General features: G+C 35.6%; 1 protein-coding gene across 1 annotated transcript; it reads right to left on the bottom strand.

The window, feature by feature from the left end:
- Positions 1-15685: 15685 nt before the first annotated feature.
- LOC121975064 (CRM-domain containing factor CFM9, mitochondrial-like) lies at positions 15686-25814 on the bottom strand. Its single transcript, XM_042526432.1, has 7 exons — positions 25431-25814; positions 25222-25346; positions 25061-25148; positions 18903-19039; positions 18528-18801; positions 17815-18216; positions 15686-17118 (listed from the first exon to the last, which is right to left on the bottom strand). Exons 4-7 carry the CDS (start codon positions 18980-18982, stop codon positions 16183-16185), a joined length of 1692 nt encoding a protein of 563 aa, XP_042382366.1. The 5' UTR covers positions 18983-19039; positions 25061-25148; positions 25222-25346; positions 25431-25814; the 3' UTR covers positions 15686-16182.
- Between the last annotated feature and the right edge of the window lie 753 nt (positions 25815-26567).

Genomic DNA, 26567 nt, shown 5'->3' with positions numbered 1-26567 from the left:
GCTCTCCTACTGCTCTGATCGCCTAGGTGATTGCGGCCAACTAAAATAGGGCTCACCCAAACTCAATTTCCGGCCTTCTCCTCGAGTAGGCTTCCGCTCCGGCTTCTTGTCCCTTGAACGTCGTGTATGTTCTTCTCGTCCACTGGTGTACTCTTCCGCAGCCCTCTCATCCCTCAGATGCACCAAGCCCATCGGCTCCCTTCCCGTACCGTCCTTCTCGCTGGCTGCGTCTTCCGCTCAACTTCCTGTGCTCCTAAGCTCCTGCATACTTAGACTCAAGGATTAAACCAAAACAGGACCTAACCTAACTTGGTTGATCGCACCAAAAATAACCTTGGGGTTCCAACGCTCTATTCCCCTAAGTGGTGGCAATCCATCAGAAACTTATTCAGGAAAGACATCATCAAATTCCTGCAAAAGAGATTTAACAACACTAGGCAGAGAATAGTTGAGATTGTTAGTGATGAAATAAGTCTCCTTATAAAAAAGTATAATTATCGGCTGTTGATAATAAAAAGCTCTCTTAACCTCTCTTTCTTTTGCATAAAAGCTCCCTTTTTTACTCTCTTGCTCTAGATTTTTTTTATTTTTCATTCTTTTTTTCACTCCTCTCATCCTCACTTTTTCTTTTCTCACGCTCCTTTTTCTTTTCCATATTTTTCTCTAACAATCTTTTCTTTTTTCACTCTCATTTTTGATCCTCAATTGATGTTCATATACTTTCTTAGGAGTTAATGGTACAAGAGTTACAAGTTTACCATGCATTTGAAAAGAATATTTATTTGTGAACCCATCGTGCATGACCCTCCTATCAAATTACCATGGTCTACCTAAAAGCAAATGACTTGCATGCAGTGGTACTACATCACAAAGAACATCGTCATGATACCTACCAATGGATAATGAAACCAACAGTTGCTTAGTGACCTTAACTTCCCCGTAATCATTCAACCATTGTAGTTTATAAGGTTTAGGATGTTTAGTTTTAGGTAAGCATAATTTATCAACCAAGATAGTACTAGTTACATTAGTGCAACTTCCCCCATCTATAATCATACTACATACCTTGTCTTTGACGTGGCAACGAGTATGAAATATGTTATCTCGTTCTTCATCTTCTTCCTTCACTTGCACATTTAGAGCATGCCTAGTGACAAGGGCTTCACCTTCAATGGGATACTCTTCTACATTACTTTCCATCAATGGTGGCAAGGCATTATCATCTTCAGACTCACTCTTAGTTTCAATATCACCATTTTCTTTCAAAAGCATAATTTTTTTATTAGGACATTGAGAAGCAATATGTTCTCTTCCTAAACACTTAAAGCATTTAATATCTCTATTTCTTGATGATTGGATAGGTTCTTTACCCTTGACCAATGGAGAACCAACATCTTTATTACTCAAAAACTCGGTCTTACTCTTTGATGAAAATTTATCATCTCTTTTGTTCTAACTAGATTTCCAAGTTGATGAATTAGAACTTTGCCCACACTTGAATGAACCCTTCCTTTTGATTTTCCTTTCAACTTTCATGAACATATGCATATATCCACATAATGTTGCGACTCCACTACATTTGCAATTTTTGAATTCAAACCTTGTAAAAATCTTGCCATGGTTGATTCTCGGTCCTCCTCTACATTGGCTCAAATCATGGCAATCTCCATCTCTTTATGATATCCCTCCATAGTCTTGGATCATTGGGTTAGACTTTGTAGTTGTTAGTACAAATCTCGATAGTAATGTGATGGAACGAACCTCTTTCTCATAATAGATTTCATCTCTTCCCAAGTGGCAACGGGTCTCTCATTGTTTCTTCTCCTATTTAGAATAATTTGATCCCACCAAATAATAGCAAAATCAATAAACTCAACAATGACAAGTTTTATCTTCTTCTCTTCAGAGTAGTGATGACAATCAAACATTAATTTCACTTTCTTTTCTCACTCCAAATATGAGTCTGGATCACTTTTGCCTTGAAATGAAGGAATGTTCATCTTGATATTTCCCAAGTGTCTATCAGCATAATCATTCATCCTTCCTCTTCTACCACTAATTCTAGCATGATCAGATCTGCCACTAGAAGCTCTATCTTCGATGTCCTTAGAAATACCATCATCACAATCATTGTTGTCATCACGGTTATATTTCCTTGAACTTCATGTAGGAACTCTACTGGCTTGGTTATTTTGCAATCCAGAAATTATAGCATCTTGTCTCTCTAATCTGTCAAGGATTTGATTAAATCTAATTTCCATGTGTTCCAAGTGTTGTCTCAAAGCACATTGTTTAAGTGTTTCTTTAGGTCTTGCTTCCTATCCAATTGTCGCCATTAATGCAATCTGTTGTCACTCAATCACTCAACTCACTAATGTTAGCTCATTAAAGAACTTAGAATTATGGCAATACCCTATAAGTGTTCGTTGACTAATTAAAAATCCCAAGAGTATTAGGATAAAAGATAGGGATTGATAGAAGAATGCAAATTGAAGAATTAAAAACTTAGATTAAGGGCTGAAAGGAAATTTGTCAGAATTAAATCTTGGCAAAAACTTAAAAGGAAATGTAGAATTGAAAAAAAATACAAATATACTAGACAAAACTTTAAAGGAATTGCTGAGTATATACTAGGCAAGATTTTAAAGGAAATACAGAATTAGAAAATGCGAGTATTCTAGGCAAGACTTTAAAGGAAATGCAGAATTAGAAAATGCAAGTATACTAGGCAAGACTTTAAAGGAAATACAGAATTGAAAAATGCAAGTATTCTAGGCAAGAAGACTTTAAAGAAAATGCGAAATTGAAAACTACAAGAATACTACGCAAAAATTTTAAATGAAATGCAGAATTAGAAAATGTAAATATAGAAATAACAATTCTCTACACCCACCTTTTTTTCTTGTTTCCATTTTTTAAAATTTCAGCCATTTTTATTGAAAATATTTTTTTTTTTAATTTCAGCCTCTTTTTTATGCCAAAAATATTTTTTTTATTTTGGCCACCTTTTTTGCTGATTTTTTTTTATGACAATAAGACGACTAAAACTCATTAAGATTGAGATGATAATGATAAGTAGATAATGTTGAACAAAATAGACAAAGATTCAAACACAAAAGAAAAATGATAACAAAATCGATTTAGAAAAATCCAAAGCTCTGATACCAAATGATGTGAACCCAATAAGAAAGATATCTCAAGAACCCACAATGAGTTGAAGAAGAAAGAAATAAAGGTCTCAATCGATATGATTGATGAAAAAAACCTTGACCCAATGCTTAGGAAAGAATGAACCTTGGTACTAGATGGAAGACACCACAACCTTGGGATAGTGGTTGAAAAGTCTTCGAGTGGCACAAGGGAATGCCTTGATAAGTTCTAGTTCAATGAAGAATCAACAAGTGAGAGCCTCACTCACCATGCTTTAGATTGAAAATATGTAAAAAGATCCATGTGTAGCCCTCACCCCCTTTATTTATAGTTATAGGGTGATTTAGAAACCCTAAAAGGCCAAAAGAAAGTCCATTTAGTAAAGATCTATGTAGACTACTTAGCCATTTTAAGCTTATGGCATTATTACAACCCAAATAAAGGTAGAAATTGAGTCTAAATTAAGCCTAGATATCCCTACTGTTGGGATATATACTATAAGCCTAGCTTTTGTATGAACATCTGTTTTGAAATATTTTGAAATAAGAATCACTTTGGTCAAATATTCGCATTTTATATTTATATATATGTCAATGCAGTTGTCCATTTAATTTATATTGTAGATAATATGGTGTGTGGTGCCACACAGAAGATCATGTTATCGGTTCCTTATAAATTATAAATAGTAGCTCACAACCAAGATGGATTGGGGCAAACCATTGGAACGGTTGTAGTGTAATTTGGTATTAGTCTGTCTTGACTATAAAATTACACTAGTACACTATGTGTGTATTGAGCAGAACCATTTGAAGTTGTTTGATTTGTATTGACTACATAAAAAATAGAACCCCTGTTATTATGGATGTGCATCCTCTTAATCCCTATATAATAACAAGCACGTATACTTAGTATTTATTTCTTTAATTTATTAATGGGTGAGATTTATTCGTTAAATCAATAGACCCGATGAGTTGGTAAATAGTACTGTTTATATGGTGTGTTGTTGATTATAGAAGAAATCTGTGTCCTAGTTATTTAGGATGATGATGTTCCCTTGAGGAGCTCATAAGGATTATCATGTCAACCCTGCAGGTAGACTTAGTTCGGCATGATAATAAAGTTGAGTGATACTACTCTTGGAATCAGATGTTAATTAATTGAGTTGTCAGTAACTCATTTAATTAACAGGCATACGATATCTTAAACACAGGGAGATTAACACACTTATGATAAGAAGAATCTCATATTGTAATATGAGATTGATGTGGTAGTTCAATAATAACCCTTTAGTGGTATGGGTTATTATTGATAGTCAGTAAATCTTACAAACTTGGAACAGAAGTAGCCAAGTTCCCGAAGAGATGACGTAGGCACACTGTCCTTTAGAAGTCTGGCTCTGATACCAACTAAAACATCCCTATTTTTTTTTATTCATACACTACCAAACACATTCAACCAAATTTATGTTGTAAAGTACCATGATAATAAATTCACCCCTATCAACCAAATTTTTTTTTATTCACAAGGAAGAAATTTAACCGAAAGAACAAGAAGACACCCATACAACACCTCAAAACAATAAAACGCATAAGGACGCCAACCCTGCACTCCTAGATGTTCGGATAGTGGGATGTGTATCCATCTCGCCTCCTCGACTACTCCATCTGCATGTCCCCTTCCATATCCTAGAAGGTATCTCCCTCACCTATAACATAAGCATCATGAGTTTACGGACCCGGCAAGTACAATCCATTACGAAATATATGACTTCCATGAGGTAGTAAAAATAATAACTAGTATTCATGGATTGTAAGTTCAATTATAGTATAAGGAAGAAAAATACAATATGTGAAAGTGCATATATAGCTAATAAGGGTGAATATGACACTCTATGGTAACCACATTTGTGAGCCAGACATTCAGTCTATTTTCATGATTCTAGAGGTACCTCCTAGAGAACATGCAGTCACATAGCCGAAGCTAACATAATAAATTATCAGTCAAGTTTCGAAGGGCCCTCCCCAGAGCTCATCCCGGGGCACCTAGCCCGTACTGTCACCACATATGCTCATACTCATCCACTTAGCCACATAAGAAACATAATCTATCCACATTATACATAAATCAATAGCACATTTCATTTATTTTGTAACCATACCATTTCATGAGAACCTTTGTATAACTGAAATCATGCATATACATAAGGATACTAATGAATAAAAACCTAACTCCTACATAACGAACTAGGGAATGGATAACAAGAATTAAAACTAGCATGGAAAGTTTAAATGTAACACCCACGAAATGCTAAGCTATGTCTAGGAGTATTTTCTTTAAAAAAAAAAAAGAATAAAAGAGAAGGAAAATAGAAACCAAAATAGAATAAGAAGAGGTGAGGTCAAGGATTGAACCTTGAACCTCCCACAAGTAATAGAGTTAAATTAGTGGATGGAACCACTAGAGTAATGAATGATAAGTGAATAAAAGAGAATGGAAATGGTAGTTAAAGGAGAAAAGATGGTTAAGTAAAAGAGCAAGAGAAAACCAAGTTGCTTACCTTCTCTTCCTCTTGGTTAAGAGAAGAAGCAAGCAAAAGATAAATTGCCTACTTCCCTCCCTCTCTCTATTTTCGTGGGATTAAAGGAATGAGGGAAAAGAGGAGTTGAGGGAATGAATGAAGACATGCTTCATTTACATAGGAATAAATAGGATTGGGAGAAGAAAAGCAAGGGATTAAATTCTTCTTCATCCTCCTTCCTTCTCCTTCTTCATTCTCCACCGAAACCAAGAGCCCTCCCTCTCCTCATTCCAAAAGATAAGCTAAGGTTCCTCTCCAATAAAACTAATTTACAAGAAGAAGCCTTCAAGATCTACCCCTTCCAAGCAAGAGAAACAAAAAGGAAGTGCAAGAAGAAGAAGCTCTCTCCTTCCTTTGCACCTAGGGTACCTTTTTCCTTAAAAAAAACCACAAGCGAAAGGAGGTAAGTTTCCCCTCACCTGTAGTACAATAGCTTGTGTATTTTCTATGAGATTTAGTTGCCTAAAAACCTAGGATACCTTCATGGAACTTTCGGCCAAGACAAGAAGGACCTAGGAAATGTAAAGACCCAAATTTGACATGCTCAATATGTTATTTGTAACATGTATCTTATGGTAGAGGATTTATCTAATGTTCATATGCTAGAATGTTTGGTTAGAACTTAGAGTCATGTCCCTGTTGGGTTTTTCGGACCGCGAAAACCGCTTTTTCACGTCGCGGAAACCCCGAAACTCCCTAGCCAACGGATCTGTGCAAAGAAAAATTTTCGGAAAAACTACGAGTACGAGTTTACCTAGATCTACACTTAGATCTACATGGAGAAAATCTTATACCTTCGATGCGTGCCGCGAGTCCCGCTTGTCCAAGGAGATGTCGGATCTCTAGTTGTCAAAGTAGACAACTCTCTAGAAGTATCCACACGAACAAGATGTGTTCTCTAACACACAAGGGTGGAGAAGAGAACACCACAAGTGTGCTAGCACTTCTTGATGCTCTCGGATGGGATTGGAAGAAGAAGAAAGGAAAAGAAGAGAACACACTCCTCTAAAATCTCTATGTGACTTTCACTAACCTTTCTTCTTGGATTAGATTCACTCTCCTTTCTTCTTCCTTGCTTGAAACCCACGACCAAGAGAAGAGAAGGAGCAAAAAGAGAGCTTGAGGAAGAAGATGATGTGAATGTGAGTGAATGAAAAATTCATTCTCATTCAAAACCAAAAAGGTAACCCCCATTCTCATTAAATGTAGTTATTAAAGAGAATAGATTTGTAACCCCCATGAGGTGGCACACTTTGATGATGTGGCACATCATCATTAGTCCTCCTAATGACAAATCACTAATGATGTGGCAAATAGTCAAGTAAAACTTGACTCTTTCTCTTCCTCTCAAGTCAAGTCAAACTTGACTTAATCTCTCTCATGGTTGATCTAATCCAACCATTTAATTCAAGCTAATTTAATATAATGAATCTAATTCATTTAATTAAATTGATTCAATGAGTCATAATCTAAATTAGACTCATTGAACACATGAATCAACTTGAGTCCAACTCAATTAGCCCAATTAGGATTACTCTTAATCCAATTTGATTCATTACATGAATCTAATCCTCTTGGTTCATCATATGAACCTAATCTCCATCCACTTGTTCTTTGTGTGTGACCCAATAGGTTCTTGTAACGTTGGCAATGCCCCTAAACTCATTTAGAAGCATAAGTAATGAGCGGTATCTAGCAATACATCATTACTACGCAAGTTACAAGAATGTTGAGATCCAACATCACCTTGTGATTACCAATTGTGACTCTTCACAATATATGACAAGTGTCCTTCTATCCTAGACATCTAGATTGATCAATGTGAGGCATAGACCGTGTCATCCTCTAATCAATCTAAATCTTGAACTCCAAGTAGACTCACTAAATCAAATGAGCTCAATATCTCATATTGACTCATTTGGGCATGGTCATGCACTTCGTGGTCTCACTCTATCAAGAATATCGATGTCGCTAACGTCATATAGGAGGGATAGATCTCATCTACATCACTCACATCCCTCTGCATAATTCGTTACATACCCAGTAATCGCCTTTATAGTCCACCCAGTTACGGGTGACGTTTGACGAAACAAAGTACATAACTCCTTATGTAGGGAACCATGGTGACTTCAGGTCTAAGGACTAGTAGTCATACTAATAGCCACATGAGAAAGTATATGACACTCATATAACGATCCATGATACTTTCTCATGGCGGGTCATTCAGTATACATTCTCTAATGCATACCCATGTGTCAATTTGATATCTCTATATCCATGACTTATGAGATTAAGTCATCGAGTTGACCTACATGCTAGTCTTATTGCATTAACATTGTCCCTGAATGTTAATACTCGACTAGGAATGATTAAGAGTAGTGTTCCCTATATCATCTCATTATCGATTCAACCAATCGATTGATATAGGTAAGAACCTTCTACTCAAGGGCGTTATTATACTTAGTTTATTTGGCACCAATACAAGTAAGTATAATAACCAAAAACCAAATGCATTTATTTATATAGAATATGATACAACAAGTCCAAAATACAATCATCAAATGATTGGCTCTAGGGCTTTAGCTAACAGTCCCTAGACTCTCGGCCAAGCATGAATAGGGGAAATAGGTAAGTTAAGACTCAAACCAAGCATGCCATGATCTTTCTTAAGATAAGATATGAAGTTGATATGATATGCTCATGTTTATATGTTGGGTTGAACTTCATTCCATGCTCATAAGCATTCGGCCATGATAGGGATTAGGGGCCTAGGAAATTGTTAAACCTAATCCAAGCATGCCATGATTTTTACCTAAGATAAGATAAGGAGTTAACATGATATGCTCATGCTTGTATGTTGATTTGGACCTTATTTCATGCTCATGAATATTCGGCCATGGTAGGTTTTAGGGTCTAGAAGAACTTTAAACCTAAACTAAGCATGCCATGATGTTCCTTAAGACAAGATATGTAGTTAACATGATATGCTCATGCTTGTATGTTGATTAGAATTTTATTCCATGCTCATGAATATTCGGCCATGGTAGGTTTTAGGGCCTAGAAGAACTTTAAACCTAAACTAAGCATGCCATGATGTTCCTTAAGACAAGATATGTAGTTAACATGATATGCTCATGCTTGTATGTTGATTAGAATTTTATTCCATGCTCATGAATATTCGGCCATGGTAAGTTTTAGGGCCTAGGAGAACTTTAAACCTAAACTAAGCATGCCATGATGTTCCTTAAGACAAAATATGAAGTTAACATGACATGCTCATGCTTGTAGGGTTGATTAGAACTTTTCATGCTTTATGAACTTTCGGTCACAACTAGTTTAAAGGCCTAGGAAACTAAGAACTCAACCTAACTATGCTTATGATGTTCCTTGTAATAAATGCTATGAAATTGGTTTAGAGTTTTTCATGCTTTTATGTCACATGAAACCTAGTCCCATGATTAACAAGTTTCGGCCATGGTAGGTTTATAAGCTTAGGAAACCTAGAACCTAAACTAAACATGCTTATGAGGTTCCTTATGATATATGATATGATATTGGGTTAGGGTTCATATGCTTGTATGTTGATTTTTAACCAAATGTGATGCTTGATGGTATTCGGCCATGACAAGTTTATAAGCTTAGGAAACCTAGAACCTAAACTAAACATGCTTATGATGTTCCTCATGATATATAATATGAAATTGGTTTAGGGTTCACATGCTTGTATGTTGCTTTTAACCCAATGTAATGCTTGATAAGATTCAGCCATGACAAGATTTCTAAGCTTAGGAAACCTAGAACCTAAACTAAATAATGCTCATGATGTTCCTTGTGATATATGATATGATATTGGTTTAGGGTTCACATGTTTGTATGTTGATTTTTAACCTAAGTCACAACCATATGTTTCGGCCACTATATGATATTAGGGTTAGAGACCTAAATATGATTCTCATATGTCTCACATGCAATGTTTCATGATATGATAAGAACTTGCTATGCTTCTATGTTTAATTATGTATGCTTATGATCTATGCATGTTGATAACCCTTATGATGTGCTGTGTGCCCAAATTATGCATGCTATTTATGATGAGCTATGTGCCCAAATTATGCATGCTATTATGAGGAGCTGTGTGCCCAAACTATGCATGTATTTATGATGTGCTATGTGCCCAAATTATGCATGCTATTATGATGAGCTGTGTGCCCAAATTTTGTATGATATGATACGTTAAGAAATATGATATGCATGTAATAATAAGAACCATGATATGTATGACATGCTACTTTACTTTATATGGCTTGTACCAAGGGTGGGCTCCATAAGCGTCCCGGGGTCGATGGACTAAGAAACGGGCCTCGTTAGGGATGGGCTCCTAAGTGCCCCTAGGTCGATGGACTAAGAAACGGGCCTAGTATGTATGCCTTGTAGGGTTCAAGACTTGCTACCTTGGACCTACATAGGACGCGCGCATTTATGTATGTAGTACAAGCCGGGGCCCTAATCATGTTGAGATTATGTTTAAGTATGTATGTAATAAGTTTTCAAAAGACATGTTGCATATATTTTTCATGATACATGTTTTTGAAAGTCATCTCGCATAATACTTATGACTATGTTATGACATGCCAGGATGCACTTTATGATTATGCCATGATATGCCATGATACTTATGATTATGTTATGTTATGCTAGGATGCACTTTATGATATGCCATGATACTTATGACTATGTTATGATATGTCAGGATGCACTTTATGATTATGCCATGATAAGCCATGATACTTATGATTATGTTATGTTATGCTAGGATGCACTTTATGATTTTGTCATGATATGTCATGATACCTTACGATTATATTACGATATGATGCTTCTATACATGATATGATGAGTTGTCCTTATGCTTTATGCCTTATGAATATGCTATGCTTTACGGTTTTTGTGAGTATGAAGGATCTTACTGAGCCTTGTGTGCTCATAGCTTACTTTCCTTGTACCACATATAAAGGCAAGGAATGGATGTACTAAGGGAGCAGCAGGAGAGGTAAGAAGGATGTGTGTAGTAGTGGCTCGGCTAAAAGATAAAGACCTGCTTTTATTTAATAAGAATTATGCTTATGTCGTTATTTCATGACTCCATGACATTTCATCATGCTTATTAGTATTATGGCTTAAATTTATGTTAAGCATGCTATGTGACTTTATATGATAGGTAGTTAGTGATGATGATTTGAAAAGTAAAAGAAAAGTTTTAAAAAGAAAAAAATATACTATAAACAAGACTTCCGCTGTTTTAAGTAGAAAAGATTATTAACAAGCAAGTAAGTAAGATAAGATAAGAAGAAAAAGATAAGTAACCCCCGTCAGCTTGAGCAGAAAGGGGCGGGGCGTTACATTGAATCCCTTTGAACTCATGATACCCTATTTGATATCGAAATTCCACAAGGAAACCTCAATAGCCAAAGGAAACCCGAATCAATCCCATATAAAGTTCACGCCTCAATAAAACATAAGAATAAGCTCGAAATCAAACCAATATCCCAATTCAAATCCAAACAGAGCATGTATCATCCAAAGGTTCATCAAGAACGAAATTGGCAACCCGACCACTATACAAGGATACAGAAATGTTGGGAAAATAATTTATTCAGAAATAGAGCATCAATCCAGTTTATGGTAGCAATTGAAACTAGAACCTACCTCAAGCACCAACTAACCCATATCTATTTTTTATATATATGCATAATTACAACACATTGAGGAAATATAAACGAACAATCAAACCTACACCAACTCTAGTATTTCTAGGATTTACAGAAGTTGTAGAACCCACAGAACAGTCCCAATTACAGCTTAACCCAACCAACCATCAGTTCAAAACCTCACAGATTTAGAAAGGAACAAAAATATAACAAGATAAGACAAGATCAACATGAAAAAAAATCAAATCCCACTCCATTCTTCGGACCAGATCGTCCTCGCCGTAAATCCACAAAAATCGACGACATCAAACTAAATCCATGCAAGTTCCCTAGAAATTTAGAAAGCTTAAGCAACAACGACTAAATTCAATTGAAGCTTGTCTACCGGAAATCATTACAGAGCCTCGATGGCATTAGTAAGAAGCACAGAGGAGAGAAAAGACCATCGTTCCATTCAAATCCGTCAAACAACTTCCATACTAAAAGAAACCAGAGGTTCACCAATCAAATCGTAACACATCAGCGATCAACAAACCCGACCAAACCTAGTCGAGCATCAAAAGGATCAAATACCATCGGAACCAGTCGGAACCACCAAGAACTCGATTCAGAAACTCAACCCATGAAGAAAATTACTCGACAAAACCATAATCCAGCAAAATCCTCCTATCCCTTGCAAAAAACAGGAGGAATCGCCGAATAAAATTAGGATACCACTGAAGCCCTAAAATCGCAACTCAGTAAACCAAATCGAATATCCTCGGCATGCTTATCAGACTCACCTAAGCTTCTATCCTCTATACCCTATGGATCTCACATCGTCATATGAACATGTACTTGCCTTCTCTTATTATTTCTCCGATCAAAAGCCCTCGCTCCGTCGCTATGCGACACCCGCAGCTGGTTGGGGACCTCCGCGCTCGGTCACGACGCCCTCAACGGAATCGCCCGCGTGTGTGGTAGCGTCTGATCGGTCTCAGAGACCCACGCCGAGCTCTGCTGCGTGTGACGGAGTTGACGAGAAGAAAGGGAGAGGGTTGGTGGGTTTGGGTTCTCAACGAAAAGCACAAGGCACAAGTGACATATTTATATACCTAGGGTACTTTAGGTTTAGGGCTATTAAGGTTAATCCACACATAGCTTAAAGTTTGTTCCGCTATCCCCGCGAAACATGTCATACCTGTTTGTTTAAGGTCCCCAAAAATATTCCTACAATTCATATAAATATTTTTTTTAAGAGGCATCCCCTTAACGTCCCTCTTAATATATATATATATATATATATATATATATATAGATATATATATGAGATCTTACAGAGCCACTGCTTATCTCCTTAATTGCCAATAGTCGGGTGTGTGGCTTCAGTCAATCGAGGTGGTCTTGAATTGAGATCGTTGAGGAGTTGGAGTTGCTTGGAGTCAGGAGCCCTTCGATGAGGGATTCTCGGAGTTAAGAGTCGTCCGATCAAGATTTCTCAGAACTGGAGCCCTACGGCAAGGGCTGCTTGGTATCGGGAGCCCTCCAACCGGGGCTTCTCAGAGTCGGGAGCCCTACGATCGTGCCTGCTTGGAATTGGGCTGGCATGTCCTCACCAGAGTGTTGTAGGAAACGACATTATCGACATGACACCCTCTGATTACCTCTGCATCAATTAGTGAGTTATTTTTCTATGATTTTTTTTTAATCTATAATCCTTTAACAAGTTCTTTATATAAATGAGTGTCTTTATATTATGGTATTTATTATCACTTGCCAATAGAGTGTTAATAGTTCCATCAAATGTCACTCATATCTTATTACTTAATGTAAGTCTACAAGAGTTATTATCACACGTGGAAAACAAACTATTGAACATCTACTATTTGGTAAAGTAGAAAGATAAAAATGATGATGATTACTCTATTACACAATCAAACATGTAGGTGTAAGTATCGGGGATAGTTTTGATATAGTCAACCGAATTAAGTTAGATCCAATTGTATTTGTTCTTGTGTCTAAGTGTGCAAGAACTTAGAAACATAAGAAGTGAAGCGGAAGATACAACTAACGAACAGGATGGCACGGAAAAAGAGTCAACGGGCTCGGTGCATCCAAGGAATAAGATGCTACGAAAGAGTACATCGATGAACAAGAAGGAAGCACTCGACGCTTCCGAGGGACAAGAAGTCAGAGCGGAAGACTGTTCGAGAAGAAGGTCGGAGTTGGGTTCGGGTGAGTTTAACTCTGGATAGTTGAAAAATCACTCAGCCGATCAGAGGAGCAGCCGAATAAAATCAATGCAGAGTTGACCTAGCCAGGAGCCTAGACCAAGTCTAGGCGCTCGGACTCCAGGCGCCCAGACCAATCCGAGCGATCGGGCCAGCCTGGTACCACACAGGCTCCTTTTTTGACCATTGTGACGAGGATAACTCCGGAATCCACGTTAATACCGTTCCAAGCACCTGGACTAGTCCAGGTGCCCGGGCAAGGATAAAATAGTTGTTGAAGAGCTGTTGCGAAACATATAAGATGCACTGCTGGGGTGCCCGGACCTGCTCCAGATGCCCTGAGCTATCACGTCGACCAACGGATGAATTTGACCAGTAAGCTATAAATAGAGCTCTGATCCTAGGAGTTTAAGACAACACTTGTAAACGAATTCAGTGCTTTAAACTTCCAATTCTGTAGTTTTCTTTCTATACTTCAAACATTATACGGGGCTTCTCCGCCTCTAACTTTGATTGCAGAAAGAGATTTTGCTAGTGCTTACATTGCCTTGAATTAGCAATCTTCCTAGTTATAAACTAAGTAAATTCTAATACTCTTGTAATTTCTATATCCATTTTTTTTTATTTCTTAAGTGTTTATCTAACTCAAATCAAAAAAACGAGAAAAGTATAATTTAAATTTCAGGACAATTTATTCCCTTTTTATCGGATGAACATGGACCTAATTATTGAATTGGTAAAAGTATTTACTATTTCATTGTAGCGGAGATTGATGAAACATATATTGTGCAGAGTAAGATGAACTTTATGTCAAGAAAAAAACAAAATATGTCTTATACATAATTTTTTTAAAAAAAAACTTTTACACTTAAAATCAATCAAATCATCCCAACTACCATTAAATAATAAAAAAAAACCAAAACAGTTAGCTCACTTGGCTCAATTATCCTACCTATCCCTAAATTGACTTGGATTAGCCCATCTAAATAGTCTAATTATTCAAACTAGTTGGTTTAGATCCATATTATTATATATTGAATGCATTATTATCACAAATGATGTCTATTTATCAATCAAAATAATTTTTCAATAACATGTAAATAAATATTAATTAATAGTAAATATATAATAACAAGACGCCATATTTCATGTTATAACACAATACAACTATATAAATATAATAGGTCTAATAATTAGAGTTGTATGTAAGTAATAAATGAATCACTTTTAATAGACCCATCTAATTAGCATTCACCTCGGTTGCCTAGATCACCTAAGTAGGTAGGGTAAAGTTCGAATTTTGATAAAATCGAGAAAAAAAATCCTCTCTGTATTGATTAATTATAATTATCTAATTTACCTCCTCATATATAATCATGAGGTTGATCATATAAAATCGCTAGGATAATAGATTCCATTTTTTACTATCATAGATCACCTAAGTAATTTTTTTTTTTAATCAACTACTTAGCAAGTCGCTTAATGACTATGCATAATGGCCCTTCAATTTTTTAGAATTATGTCCTGAATATATTTCTCTAATTCAGTTTAATCAGACAAAAAAAACAAATATATCAAGTTAAATCCATGATTTCTAGCTGATTTTTATTTTAAAAAAAACTTTATGGAGTGAATCTATTTATTTATTTATATTAATCTAATCTAGGTATCTTGACTTTATCAAAATATATGATATTCCTTACGAAAAAATCGAACTCTGTTCATGAGTTAACCACCGTATCTCTGTGTCGCGAGAAGCTTATTTGCATTTGAATAATATGAGAAAATGTTTTAAAAAAATAAGAACATTAAATATAAAGTGAAAAAAAAACTTTATAAAATATCTAAAATGATTTAAATAAATAGTTAAATGATTAATAAACATCTCAATTAAATAATATAAAACTATAATAAATATATATATATTAATCGAACGAAACTAAAAAATATAATTAATGATGATAAAATAAAATAAAATTTTATTTAAATAAATAATATATAAGCACATACTAAAGGATCAAGCTCAACGTAGAAAAAAATTCATATAATCGAGTTCCCTTGAATTATGCATTCCATGAAAATTTCTTTCCACAAAACACGTCGCCTTAAATTACAACAAGAAAAAACATGTTGCAGCTGTCAAGGAAAATAAAATAACATTATGCTGAGACATTTTCCCGAAAACAAGAGGACCCAACAGAAGCCAACTAACTTCATTTTGGTCGACATTTGAATTTCAACTCGACGCAAAGAAGCTTTACAGGATTCTTAGGAACAAAGAAATAAGGAAATTAGAAGCACACCTTCCTGAGTGAACATCTCTTAACAATAACATTAACGTGCAACTCTTTTGCCATCAGTGATAAAGAGGGAAACCTATCACCATGGTTGAAATCCAATAATGAATACTAACAAGAGCGTATCATCACTACCAATTGAGTGACTTGATAGAGGACATCCTTTTTCTATTTCAATTTTCAATTGCTACTTCCATTCACCTGCACATAAAATGAGTTGCAGGTTGGCGCATAATTCATTAATCACTATCCCATCTTTCATCACCCTTTTTCTCATCAAGCGCACTTATCTTCTGTCTACTCCCGCTATCGCTGTCTTCTGAATCTTCATTGCTGAGATAATCATAAGGGCCCATTGTTGATTCCACAAAATTGTGTTCATCCTCATCTTCTGATTCCCCAACCGCATCTTCTGAATCTCCCAAAACATCACTGTCTAGGTTGATATCTTCATGTTCCCTCCATCTGGTTTCTATACTAGCTCTATCTCTCAAATATTCCTTTGGGGAAGCCCTGCTTTTTCTCTGTTTTATGTTATTTGTCTCTCTTTCTCGAGTCCTGTCTTTACTATAGGAGTTATGTCTATCAACATCAATTGCAGCATCACTCACTTGGTCATCATAATCCCACTCATCTTCTGAAGCTGCCGACATGTCATTGTCACTATCCCAATTTTTCCTCTCTGTATTTCCCAATCCAGTAGAAGTACCATTCCAACGCCTTACATGAGCCCTATCCTCATCTTCTGAATTATCACTTCTCCAATCTGGTGCCCTGCTTGACCGACCCATGTCATCTTTTCCCCAATACCTAATTCTTGAAAGTTCCTCTTTCTCTGCCACTTCCTCCTCTTCCCACTCTTTGTCTGCAGCATCTTCGATCTCTCGAATAAAGCGGTCAAGTTCCTCCTGATCACTGTCCTCAGAAGGCACATCAATAGATTCATCTGGAGTATCAACAATTTCTGCTGTGGATGGTTTATCCCCATGGAATACATATGGAGTCCCTTGTTTCTCATCAATAGCCCTAAAAAATGTAGTAGCAATTCTCTGAATGCTAGCCATGGCAATTGGGTCCTCTGGATTGACACCCTTCCGTCTTAGCTCTTGCTCAATTTTTTTGATGTTCAACTTTTGAGATTCAAGAGCTTGCTCAAATCTAGCTTTGAATAGGGCCTACAATATGACAAGACAAAAAAAAAGGCTCTTAACACCATAGCTACAATAAAATCAATGGAATGACAGAGATTACACAATAGATCATGTGTAAATTAAGGTAGCATTAACAGTTTACACATCCATGTTATGAAACATTATCCTTCATGACACATTACAAACTACTTTGAAGCAGAATTTATCTGTCAGAAAAAAGAAAAAGTGAAACATGAAGACTCTTAATTCACATTAAGATGCATAGTCTATTAAACAAAAATGGCACAAGTAAATACATTAAGAGAAAAGGGAAGGGAACAAATCACTCAATAAGAAACGTTGAGGGGAACAACTGTGATCATTTAAAAGGATCACTATGCACTAATTTATCCCAGTAATAGTGAGTAAAGGAGCCCTTTGCAACAAGTGGCGGTTGAAATGGAAAGAAAAATCTTAAGTGCAAATGCAATGCACTAATTTATCCCAGTAATAGTGAGTAAAGGAGCCCTTTGCAACAAGTGGCGGTTGAAATGGAAAGAAAAATCTTAAGTGCAAATGCAATGCCTTGACAAGTAGAGAGTTATGGAATTTTTAAACCACAAACTTCTAGTTATAAAAAGGTAAACAAGTTCACATGAAACCCAAGCATTTGGATTAAAATTCTGTCATGAAATCAATTGATTTTCACACTTGCAGCATATAGTTAGTGGATGAGTGTACCTTCCTTTTAGTCAGGGTGTTGATTGGGATCAGATTCTTTGGTTGTCTGTAATTTCGTCCACGAAACATAATAATGGTTTTCACATCGTGTATATTAACAACAATGCCGCCACTTAATCTTGCTATCATGGTTGCCATTTCTTTGATTTTTTCCCTAGGAAAATTGTCACAACAAACTTGCACAGTCTCATGAAACTTCCAATGGAGATGCATGTTTTGAACTACTCCTCCAAAGACCCCACGAACTCCAACAGGAACATAATTTCTATTTCTGAAACCTATCTTCTTATAAGCCTGAAGCTGCTCAAGAGTAAGAAGCTCAGGATCATGCCGAGGAGGTGGTAACTCTGGCAATTCATATTTTTTGAGCTTTTGAAGAAGCAATCCCACCTTTTTCTTGGCCTACATAATAATTATATTAGTTAAGTCAGTACAAACAAGCAACTATAGTTTGGAAATTTTAAGTAAAAATTTATGATAAATGTCAAATCCCTTTATACAGAAATACTTATTGGTACTAGAACCACTTATCTACCTAGTAATGATGCAAGGCGAAGAGTATGCAATGTTACTAGTTGAGAAAGGAATGATATTGGAAAAGATGATCAAAATTGTCAATCCTCAAATCAATCAAAGAACATTATAGAGAAAAGGCAGGACAAATCAATAACTGTTTATTGAGAGAATGACCCGCAGAATTTTAGAATCCTTACTCTACGTAAGTTGTATAGTAGCCTTTCCTCTTCTGTCATTAACTTCTTTCTTATTTTTTTTGCACGTCTGATCTCTTTTAAAGTTTTTCCTGTTTCTCTTCGCATTCTCTTCTCCACCTTGCTCCGCATGCTTCTTCCTCTTGTTGTCGACATAAATCGATGCCCAGAAGTTGAACCCAACTGGTTGATAGAATTACAATAAACTTCTCTAGGCAGCACTGAGTGCACATTATTCGGCCACGTTTTCAAGCATGTAATCCCATGTGAATAACACCTGTCAGCAACATATACACAAACTCAGATTTCAGAAATGAGAAAGCCCTGTCAATAGACCCGCTAAATAATAAACAATTTTAAGACCAGTTATTTGCCCACCTCTTTCCGAGAAGTGAAGCACTTTTCCAGCAGTGTCTTTGTAAGTTTCTGAGAGCCCGCATGTTGGAGATGAATATCATTCAACTAAATAAAGGATGAATATTTGTTGGCTTTTCCACAAAGCAAATATCATACACCTAGATAACACCATAGTTAAAGTTCCGAGATCAGAAAATTAAGGACAGAAAGACAATCCTAAATGTTGTTCAAGACTAGGTGCAGCAGATGTTTCCTCTCAAGTATCAAAAAACACCAAAAGCCAAGAACTATTAGCGACATTCTCATCGAGAAGCTAGGGAAAGGAGAAGAGGAGTAATAGAAAGTATAGTAGAAGAAGCATAAGAAAGAGAAAAAAGTGGCTAAGCATCTTCTCCTATCCACAGGTGCCACCATAGTAGAGTTGTGCATACAAAACTTAGGGTTAAAATGAGAAGTAGCTTTCAGTAAAAAGGATTTTTATTGACAATTTGTATTCACATTGAACTGAGAATTATAAGAATTATGCCAAGCTCCAATCTGTGATAAAAAATGTTAGGTGCCTCCATTAAGTGATAAAAACAATGTTAGAAAGAGATCGTAAATAATAGATGACCAGTTCCAAAAAATCGCTTGATGGGGACATTGTAGATCTCTGAAGATATTCAAGGTAATATGATAGATTATTTAATGCAGCACACAAAATAGTTAACTGAAATACTGTTAGAAAATTTGACACCTATGTTACAAACATTTAATAAAATATAAGCTGCATCACTATTAGATTTAATATATTTTATTATTTTATTTATTAAATAAGTTTGTTTGATATTTTTAAATTTATATCTTTTTAACTTTTTTTTTGTAATTTTCTCTCGATAATTCAGATCTTTGATTCTACCGATATTGATCCCACCCATGTTGTTGGAACATCAGATACCCCTCATATTGATGTGGACATCCAAGATAAAAACATGCAAATGCATTCTGTTGTTCTACAAAAATATACAGGATCAACTATCATGTAATTCCTAATAAGTGAGTTCACTATATCAACCCAAAGGGGCACTCCAACACAAAACCGTCACTAAGGTCATGTGATCCCTAGTTAGGCATGGATGGTCCTAACACTCACCAAAATATCACTAATATCCACATTTAGCAAACCTTAATAGCAGTGTTCTAAAATTCAACCTAGACGGCCGCCTAGGCGCTAGGCACTAGGCGCCAGCCACCAAAAACATGCTAGTCGGCTAACCTAGGCGGTCTTGGAGCCTAGATGAGATTAGGCAGCCCTAGGCGGGATTAAGCGGCCCAAGGCGCCATGGAAATAGTGTAGGGTTTTCATAATTTTTTGTTAGTTTGGGCTTTTAATTTTAAAGTTCAATTAAAAAAAATCTGAAATGTAACTTTGAGTTTGTGTCCGATGATGATATTGAGTTTGTGTCCGATGAAGAATAAATTGTTGAAAATTATGGAGAAGTGGAATAAATTTATGATATTTTATTAGTTGTGTAATTTTGAACTCATTTTAAATTTGATTTATTGTGTTGGAGTTATAGAATGTATTTATTATGAAATTTATGTTGATACTATGGAATCCGCCTAGCGGTGCCTAGTTCTCGCCTAGGCGCTAAACTCTAGTCTGGCGCCCGACTAGTGCCTAGATAATTTTAGAACCTTACTTAATAGTCGCACATGGACAATATTTATAAAGCCATGTAATCCCTAGTAATGTATTACTAATTCTAACCATCAGATGTCCACGAGACTCTTCAGTCAATATCTAAAAAGTCTCTCATATAAAGTCATAAATGCATGACAACTCACTAAATGGTATTCTAACTTTCTTATACATGTATAAGAAGTATACTATAGGTTCTTGATGTAAGAACAACATACAACATGTCAGAACAAGTAGCAAGTGACAAATAATCTCTAAACAAACAACATATGTATAAGGATAGCACGGGTTAGCATATACCTTCAAATACATGTGTAGGTTATACTCTAAAAATGTATTAATATTGGCAATGTGTAAGTTATACAAAGTAGGCATGCCAAAAGCATGCAAAGATCTACAACAAGCAACTTACTCAAAGAGCCAAATAGGTAAAGAAGGTCTCCATCAAATCAAGCTTTCAGCTAAATATTCTATTACATGTTAAACTATAGTTTAAGATCTTGGACCATATCAGGTGACAGGGTTGAAATGTATTGTTCCTATAAATTACAGGAACTCAATACTTAGCACAAACAATATATCTTGTGTCGCTATGTCAATAATGGAAAGAATATTGTGTCATAGTCACTCAACACCCTCTAGTATGCTACAAACACCCTTTGATATGCTATAACACAATTCATGATGAATTGAGATAAATTTTATTTAGTAGTTTGCATCTATATAAGATAATGTCAAAATTGTATCATCTAAATACAATCACAAGATCGAAAGTTAAGTATATAATTGTTTTATTTTCTTCATCTTTCCACCTTCAATTAGCCATGGGAAGCAAATATTGAAACATCAACACAACTAAAGTAATATTATTCCGATCAAGGACTTAAACTCCAACATGGCTCAAGATTGTAAAACCTTGCATTAAACAAAATGTCAAACCCTAACCTATGACATTCAAGATTATTTTGGCCAAAGAGTAAAACCACATGGCTTAAACTCTCTCTCTCTCTCTCTAGGTTCCAATGCGAAACTCTCCCTCTTATTATTATTATCCCTTAAATAGGTACAAACACATTCATTATACTCATTGTACATCTCACCTATACTGTCATACACTAAGGAACACACAAGTTTCAAGGCACTACAGCATATAAATAAGTCAAAAATGTGAATATTATGGGTTGTCTAAGGAATCACCACAGGACAACAAGTCATCTCTTGATTGGATCGTCTAACTCAATGAACCTCCACCTTAACAAAGAATGAGAACCCCATCTCAAATTAGAGACGTGTTGTTGTCGAGAACTCAATTCAAAGTGATTGCTAGCTGTCGAATTCACCAAGCCACTGCCCAAACCTAAGGAAACAAAGGTCAAACCTAACCTTGTGTTAAACAAAAGGTCAAACCTAACCTTGTATTAAACAAACTGTCAAACCTATTCTATGACATTCAAGGGATTTTTTTGCCCAAAAAGTGAAACAACATGGATCAAAATTCTATTTAGGTTCCAATGCAAAATTCTCCCTATTATTAATATGATTCCTTTAATAGATACAAACACACTCATTATGTCACTATGCATCTCATCTATACTGACATACACTAGGAAACACAACATCAACTTCAAGGCAACACAAACATGTAAATAAGTAAAAAAAAGATGTGAACATTATGGGATTTCCAAAAATATCACCACAAGACAATCAATGTCCTTGATTGCTCTCTCATCAAATAGTCGTCTCCTCATTGGATCCTCTAACTGGATGACTGTGCGCCTCAACAAAGAATGAAAAGTCTACCTCAAATTAGAGATGTATTGTTGTTGAGAATTCAATTCAAAGTGATTGTTAGTTGTCAAATTCAACCTGATAGGACCTTGTCAGTGGTTTTGTGAATTTGAAGGTAAAAAAATCGCTCATACTTGATTATTTAAACAGGTAAAAAAATCGCTCTATGCCCTCCTCCATTTGGGTCGGCTATCAGATCCTTCATCGAGTTCGGAGAAATTATCATCCCTAGCCTCGGCTCCCCTTTTATAGAGCTTGATCGACACACCTTCGGTCGATTAGATGCTCCTCTAGTCAACTGGACCTCTGTTGACTCTATATAAACTTGATTCTCTTCGACTGAGATCAGGCTAACTTTTACATCTTTGGTTGCCTAGAACCCTTCCGGTCACTTGGATCGTAGACAAACCTCATGCGAAAATCGCACAACTCAAACTGATCAATTAATTGGTTCCCAATCGAATGGAATTTTTCTGTTGATCGAACCATGGGTCTAGTCACCTCGACCAGTTCACAACTAGTCTAGGCACGGACACACTCTGATCATTGAAACCTTCGTGCACTTGCATTTTGCTACAAAACTAATAAATAACCAACATGTAAACATGCAAAACATGTAAAACCCAGTACTTAGTTTACCTAACCTACTAGGTTCACTTGCTTAGAGTTTACTCCTCTAAAACTTTTTACTTTGCCAAGTATTCAGCTCTTAGTTGATCCACCGAGACTTCCACTGCCAAGTGTTTAGCTGCCAGTTGACCCTCTTGAACTTAACCTAGTTCTCAACTAGGTTTGTCTAGTTCTAAAACAAGATTTGTCTAGTTTCCAACTAGGTCTTTCATTGTCTAGCCCCGCTAGAACTTCCATTGCATAGTTTTCAACTTGATCTTTCACTGCATAACCCCGCTAGGACTTCTACTACCGGGTTCCCAACTAGGATTTTCACTGCTTAGCCTCACTAGGATTTTCACTGCCTAGTTCCTAACCAAGACTTCTATTAATTTGCAAGTATCTAGTCCTACTTGGACTTCCCACTCACTTCCAAGCTTTGAGTCAACCTTGACTTGCTTGGATTCCACATTTGATCAGTTTTGACTAAGTTAGTCATCCTTGACTAAATTCTCTTACACATATTGTTTAAATAATTTTTCCTTTTTTTGATATTTGACAATATATTTAAACTAGGCTAAATCAATTAACGTAACATTTCAAGTCTTTGCTAAGGTTAGAGAAACTAGGGTTTCTAACTTAAACTTTTTTGTCTCCCTTTTTGACATATATAAAAAATATATAGTACAGGGTTGGACGCCTAAGGTATTGCGCCAATAATAATATTGGAAATCCTTAGTCAACAACTATCTCCATTCCCTTCTTGAAATACCATATTTTCAAAATGTTTTTCAATTTTTTGCAAACTCATTTTGAAAAGCATTTTAAAAAAATCAAGTCATTTTGGAAAGAATTGAAAAAAAATCAAAAGTATATAAAAAATATATAATTCTTTTTAAAATTAAATTTGAAAGATATTTTTCAATTTTTTAATTTCAAGATATTTTGAAAAGTATTTCAAAACTTTAAAAGTTAGATTTTGAAGCATATGTTCAAAAGAGAATTAATTTTTGAAACATGAAAATAGTTATGCAAATTTTGTAAGAAAGATTTTGAAGATAATCTTTTAAAAACAAATAAATTGTCAATATTTTTGAAAAAAAATCTTTTTAAATATTGGTTTTACAATAGGACTCCTTAACCTAACACTCTTTAGGACATCCTTAACGTAACATTTCAAGTCTTTGCTAAGGTTAGAGAAACTAGGGTTTCTAACTTAAACTTTTTTTTTCTCCCCTTTTGACATATATAAAAAATATATAGTACAGGGTTGGACGCCTAAGGTATTGCACCAATAATAATATTGGAAATCCTTAGTCAACAACTATCTCCATTCCCTTCTTGAAATACCATATTTTCAAAATGTTTTTCAATTTTTTGCAAACTCATTTTGAAAAGCATTTTAAAAAAAATCAAGTCATTTTGGAAAGAATTGAAAAAAAATCAAAAGTATATAAAAAATATATAATTCTTTTTAAAATTAAATTTGAAAGATATTTTCCAATTTTTTAATTTCAAGATATTTTGAAAAGTATTTCAAAACTTTAAAAGTTAGATTTTGAAGCATATGTTCAAAAGAGAATTAATTTTTGAAACATGAAAATAGTTATGCAAATTTTGTAAGAAAAGATTTTGAAGATAATCTTTTAAAAAAAAAAAAATTGTCAATATTTTTGAAAAAAAACTTTTTAAATATTGGTTTTACAATAGGACTCCTTCTTAACCTAACACTCTTTAGGACATCCTTATTAACTATAAGGAAAATAAATCTATGTCTCTTAGGGGTTTGGGTGTTTTATAATTGACCTAAGGATCTATAAGTTAAGTGTTGGTCAACAACTATCATTTGCAAATATGTATAGAATATATATAATTGCACTCAATCAAACATGAAATATCATTAAAAATGATTATGTGAATCACGATCTTCGCTTACGCTCCAAATAAATGTATAGGTCTCTCTAATCTCATTCTTCTCATTAGATTAGGTTTAATCCTCAATTAACCCTAATCACTTCTCAACTTAATCGGATTATCTAATCCCTAAACATTTCACACCCAATTGGATTTACATTCATGCTCGAATCAACACAATACTTACCCAAATCCAATCGCATAGCCGTCGACCCGTGACCGGAGAAGCTTGCTGCCAGAAATTGGTGGTCGGAGCTAGGTGAGGCAGCTGACCACTAAATCAGATCCACAAATAAAAAATCCAGCATTTTAAGCCACCAAATATGCTGTTAGGGTTAAATTCGTTACCTCTATAGCACGATAGCTTGGCTTCCTCTCCTACAGTGGCGAATCTGACATCCACATTCCACGAGGGATCATCCTATTGTGGTGGCCGGAATTCTGTCATGGAGATGGCCGCTGCAGCCTTTGATCTGCAACCAGCATGCCGATCGAGTGACAACCGTGTGTGGCGATCTGATGGAAGGAAGAACCAAAATGAAAAAGGCACATCGTACCTTCTTATGGCCGAAAAAAGAGAGATCGTCGGATATTCCACAACCGATGCCTGCGATCAACCGTCGGAGATGTGGGCTGTGGCGTCCCGTCGCAAAGAGGGAAAAGAAAGGGCAATGGCCTCACTGGATCGGGTTAGGGCATAGGCGGTGGCTACCGGCGGTAGAGCAGTGTCCGCGGCGCTCGCGTGGACGACGGTCGGCTGGTGGCTTCACACGTTTCTGTGGAGAAGGGTGGCGATGATGGCTGAGGCTGCTCCGGTGAATCGTCGGGTGGCTCAGCTTCGGGCGACGGCGCAAGAGAGGAGAAGTCGTGAGGGTCTCGGGAAAGGTCGGCGATGAAGAGGGGAGGAGAGGTCGGGTAAGGAAATTAGGGTTGGAGAAGTTTTATACTGTTTAATTCAATTAAACCCTAAACTAATTTCTTAATAAACTCATACTTAATTGATTATTCCAATGATTTCCTCAAAATTCAATGGAACTATCCTCTCAAAAAATGTCATCCAAGCTCGGAATAATTTCTAAAAAAATTCTATAAATTATTAAAAAATCTAATAAAATTATTTTTCAAATAATATTTATTATTTAATTCATAGTATCTTACCTAATACATAGTCATTTATATGTTCGTGTAAGATAAACCTTTTCATTTTACTTGATTAAGTTAATTTTGATTTAGGAAGGGTGTTTAAACTTAGTTAGATTTAAATTTAGTTTTTGACATTTTTTTAAAATCAGCTTTTAGGTCGTGGAGAGACTTTGTAATACCCCAAATTTCATGATTTGGAGTCCTAAATACCTTATTAAAATCTAGAAATGCTTTAGAAAAATTCTAGAGATTTTTAGGAATTTATAGAGTATTTTTATGTAATTTTTGGAGGTTGTTTGGTATTTTTACTAAACGAAGGAAGTTTCGACAAAAAATGTCCAAGCCAAGAATTGAACCCACGACCTTTGACTCGATCAAAACAAGGCTGACTAGGTGGGCAAACGGATTTTTCTATTTAGAATTGGTCGCAAATTTATTTAAGTATTAGTTAATTAACAGAATATTAAGGTTATAAAGAGAGGAACTTAGGGTGGGATAATTACCCGTAACCTAGCTTTTCTCTTCCTCCTCTCGCGTGCGTGGCGATTTTT

This window comes from Zingiber officinale, chromosome 4B, assembly GCF_018446385.1.
Source record: "Zingiber officinale cultivar Zhangliang chromosome 4B, Zo_v1.1, whole genome shotgun sequence".
NCBI classification, from domain to species: Eukaryota; Viridiplantae; Streptophyta; class Magnoliopsida; order Zingiberales; family Zingiberaceae; genus Zingiber; species Zingiber officinale.
This window is presented reverse-complemented; position numbering and strand designations above follow the sequence as displayed.

Excerpts from the sequence above, each read along its gene's own strand:
- LOC121975064 (XM_042526432.1), bottom strand. The coding sequence starts at position 18,982 with ATGATATTCATCTCCAACATGCGGGCTCTCAGAAACTTACAAAGACAC. Across the intron at positions 18,802-18,902 it reads GCTTCACTTCTCGGAAAGAG|GTGTTATTCACATGGGATTA; the intron begins GTGGGCAAATAA and ends TGTTGCTGACAG. Across the intron at positions 18,217-18,527 it reads TACTATACAACTTACGTAGA|GCCAAGAAAAAGGTGGGATT; the intron begins GTAAGGATTCTA and ends ATTATTATGTAG.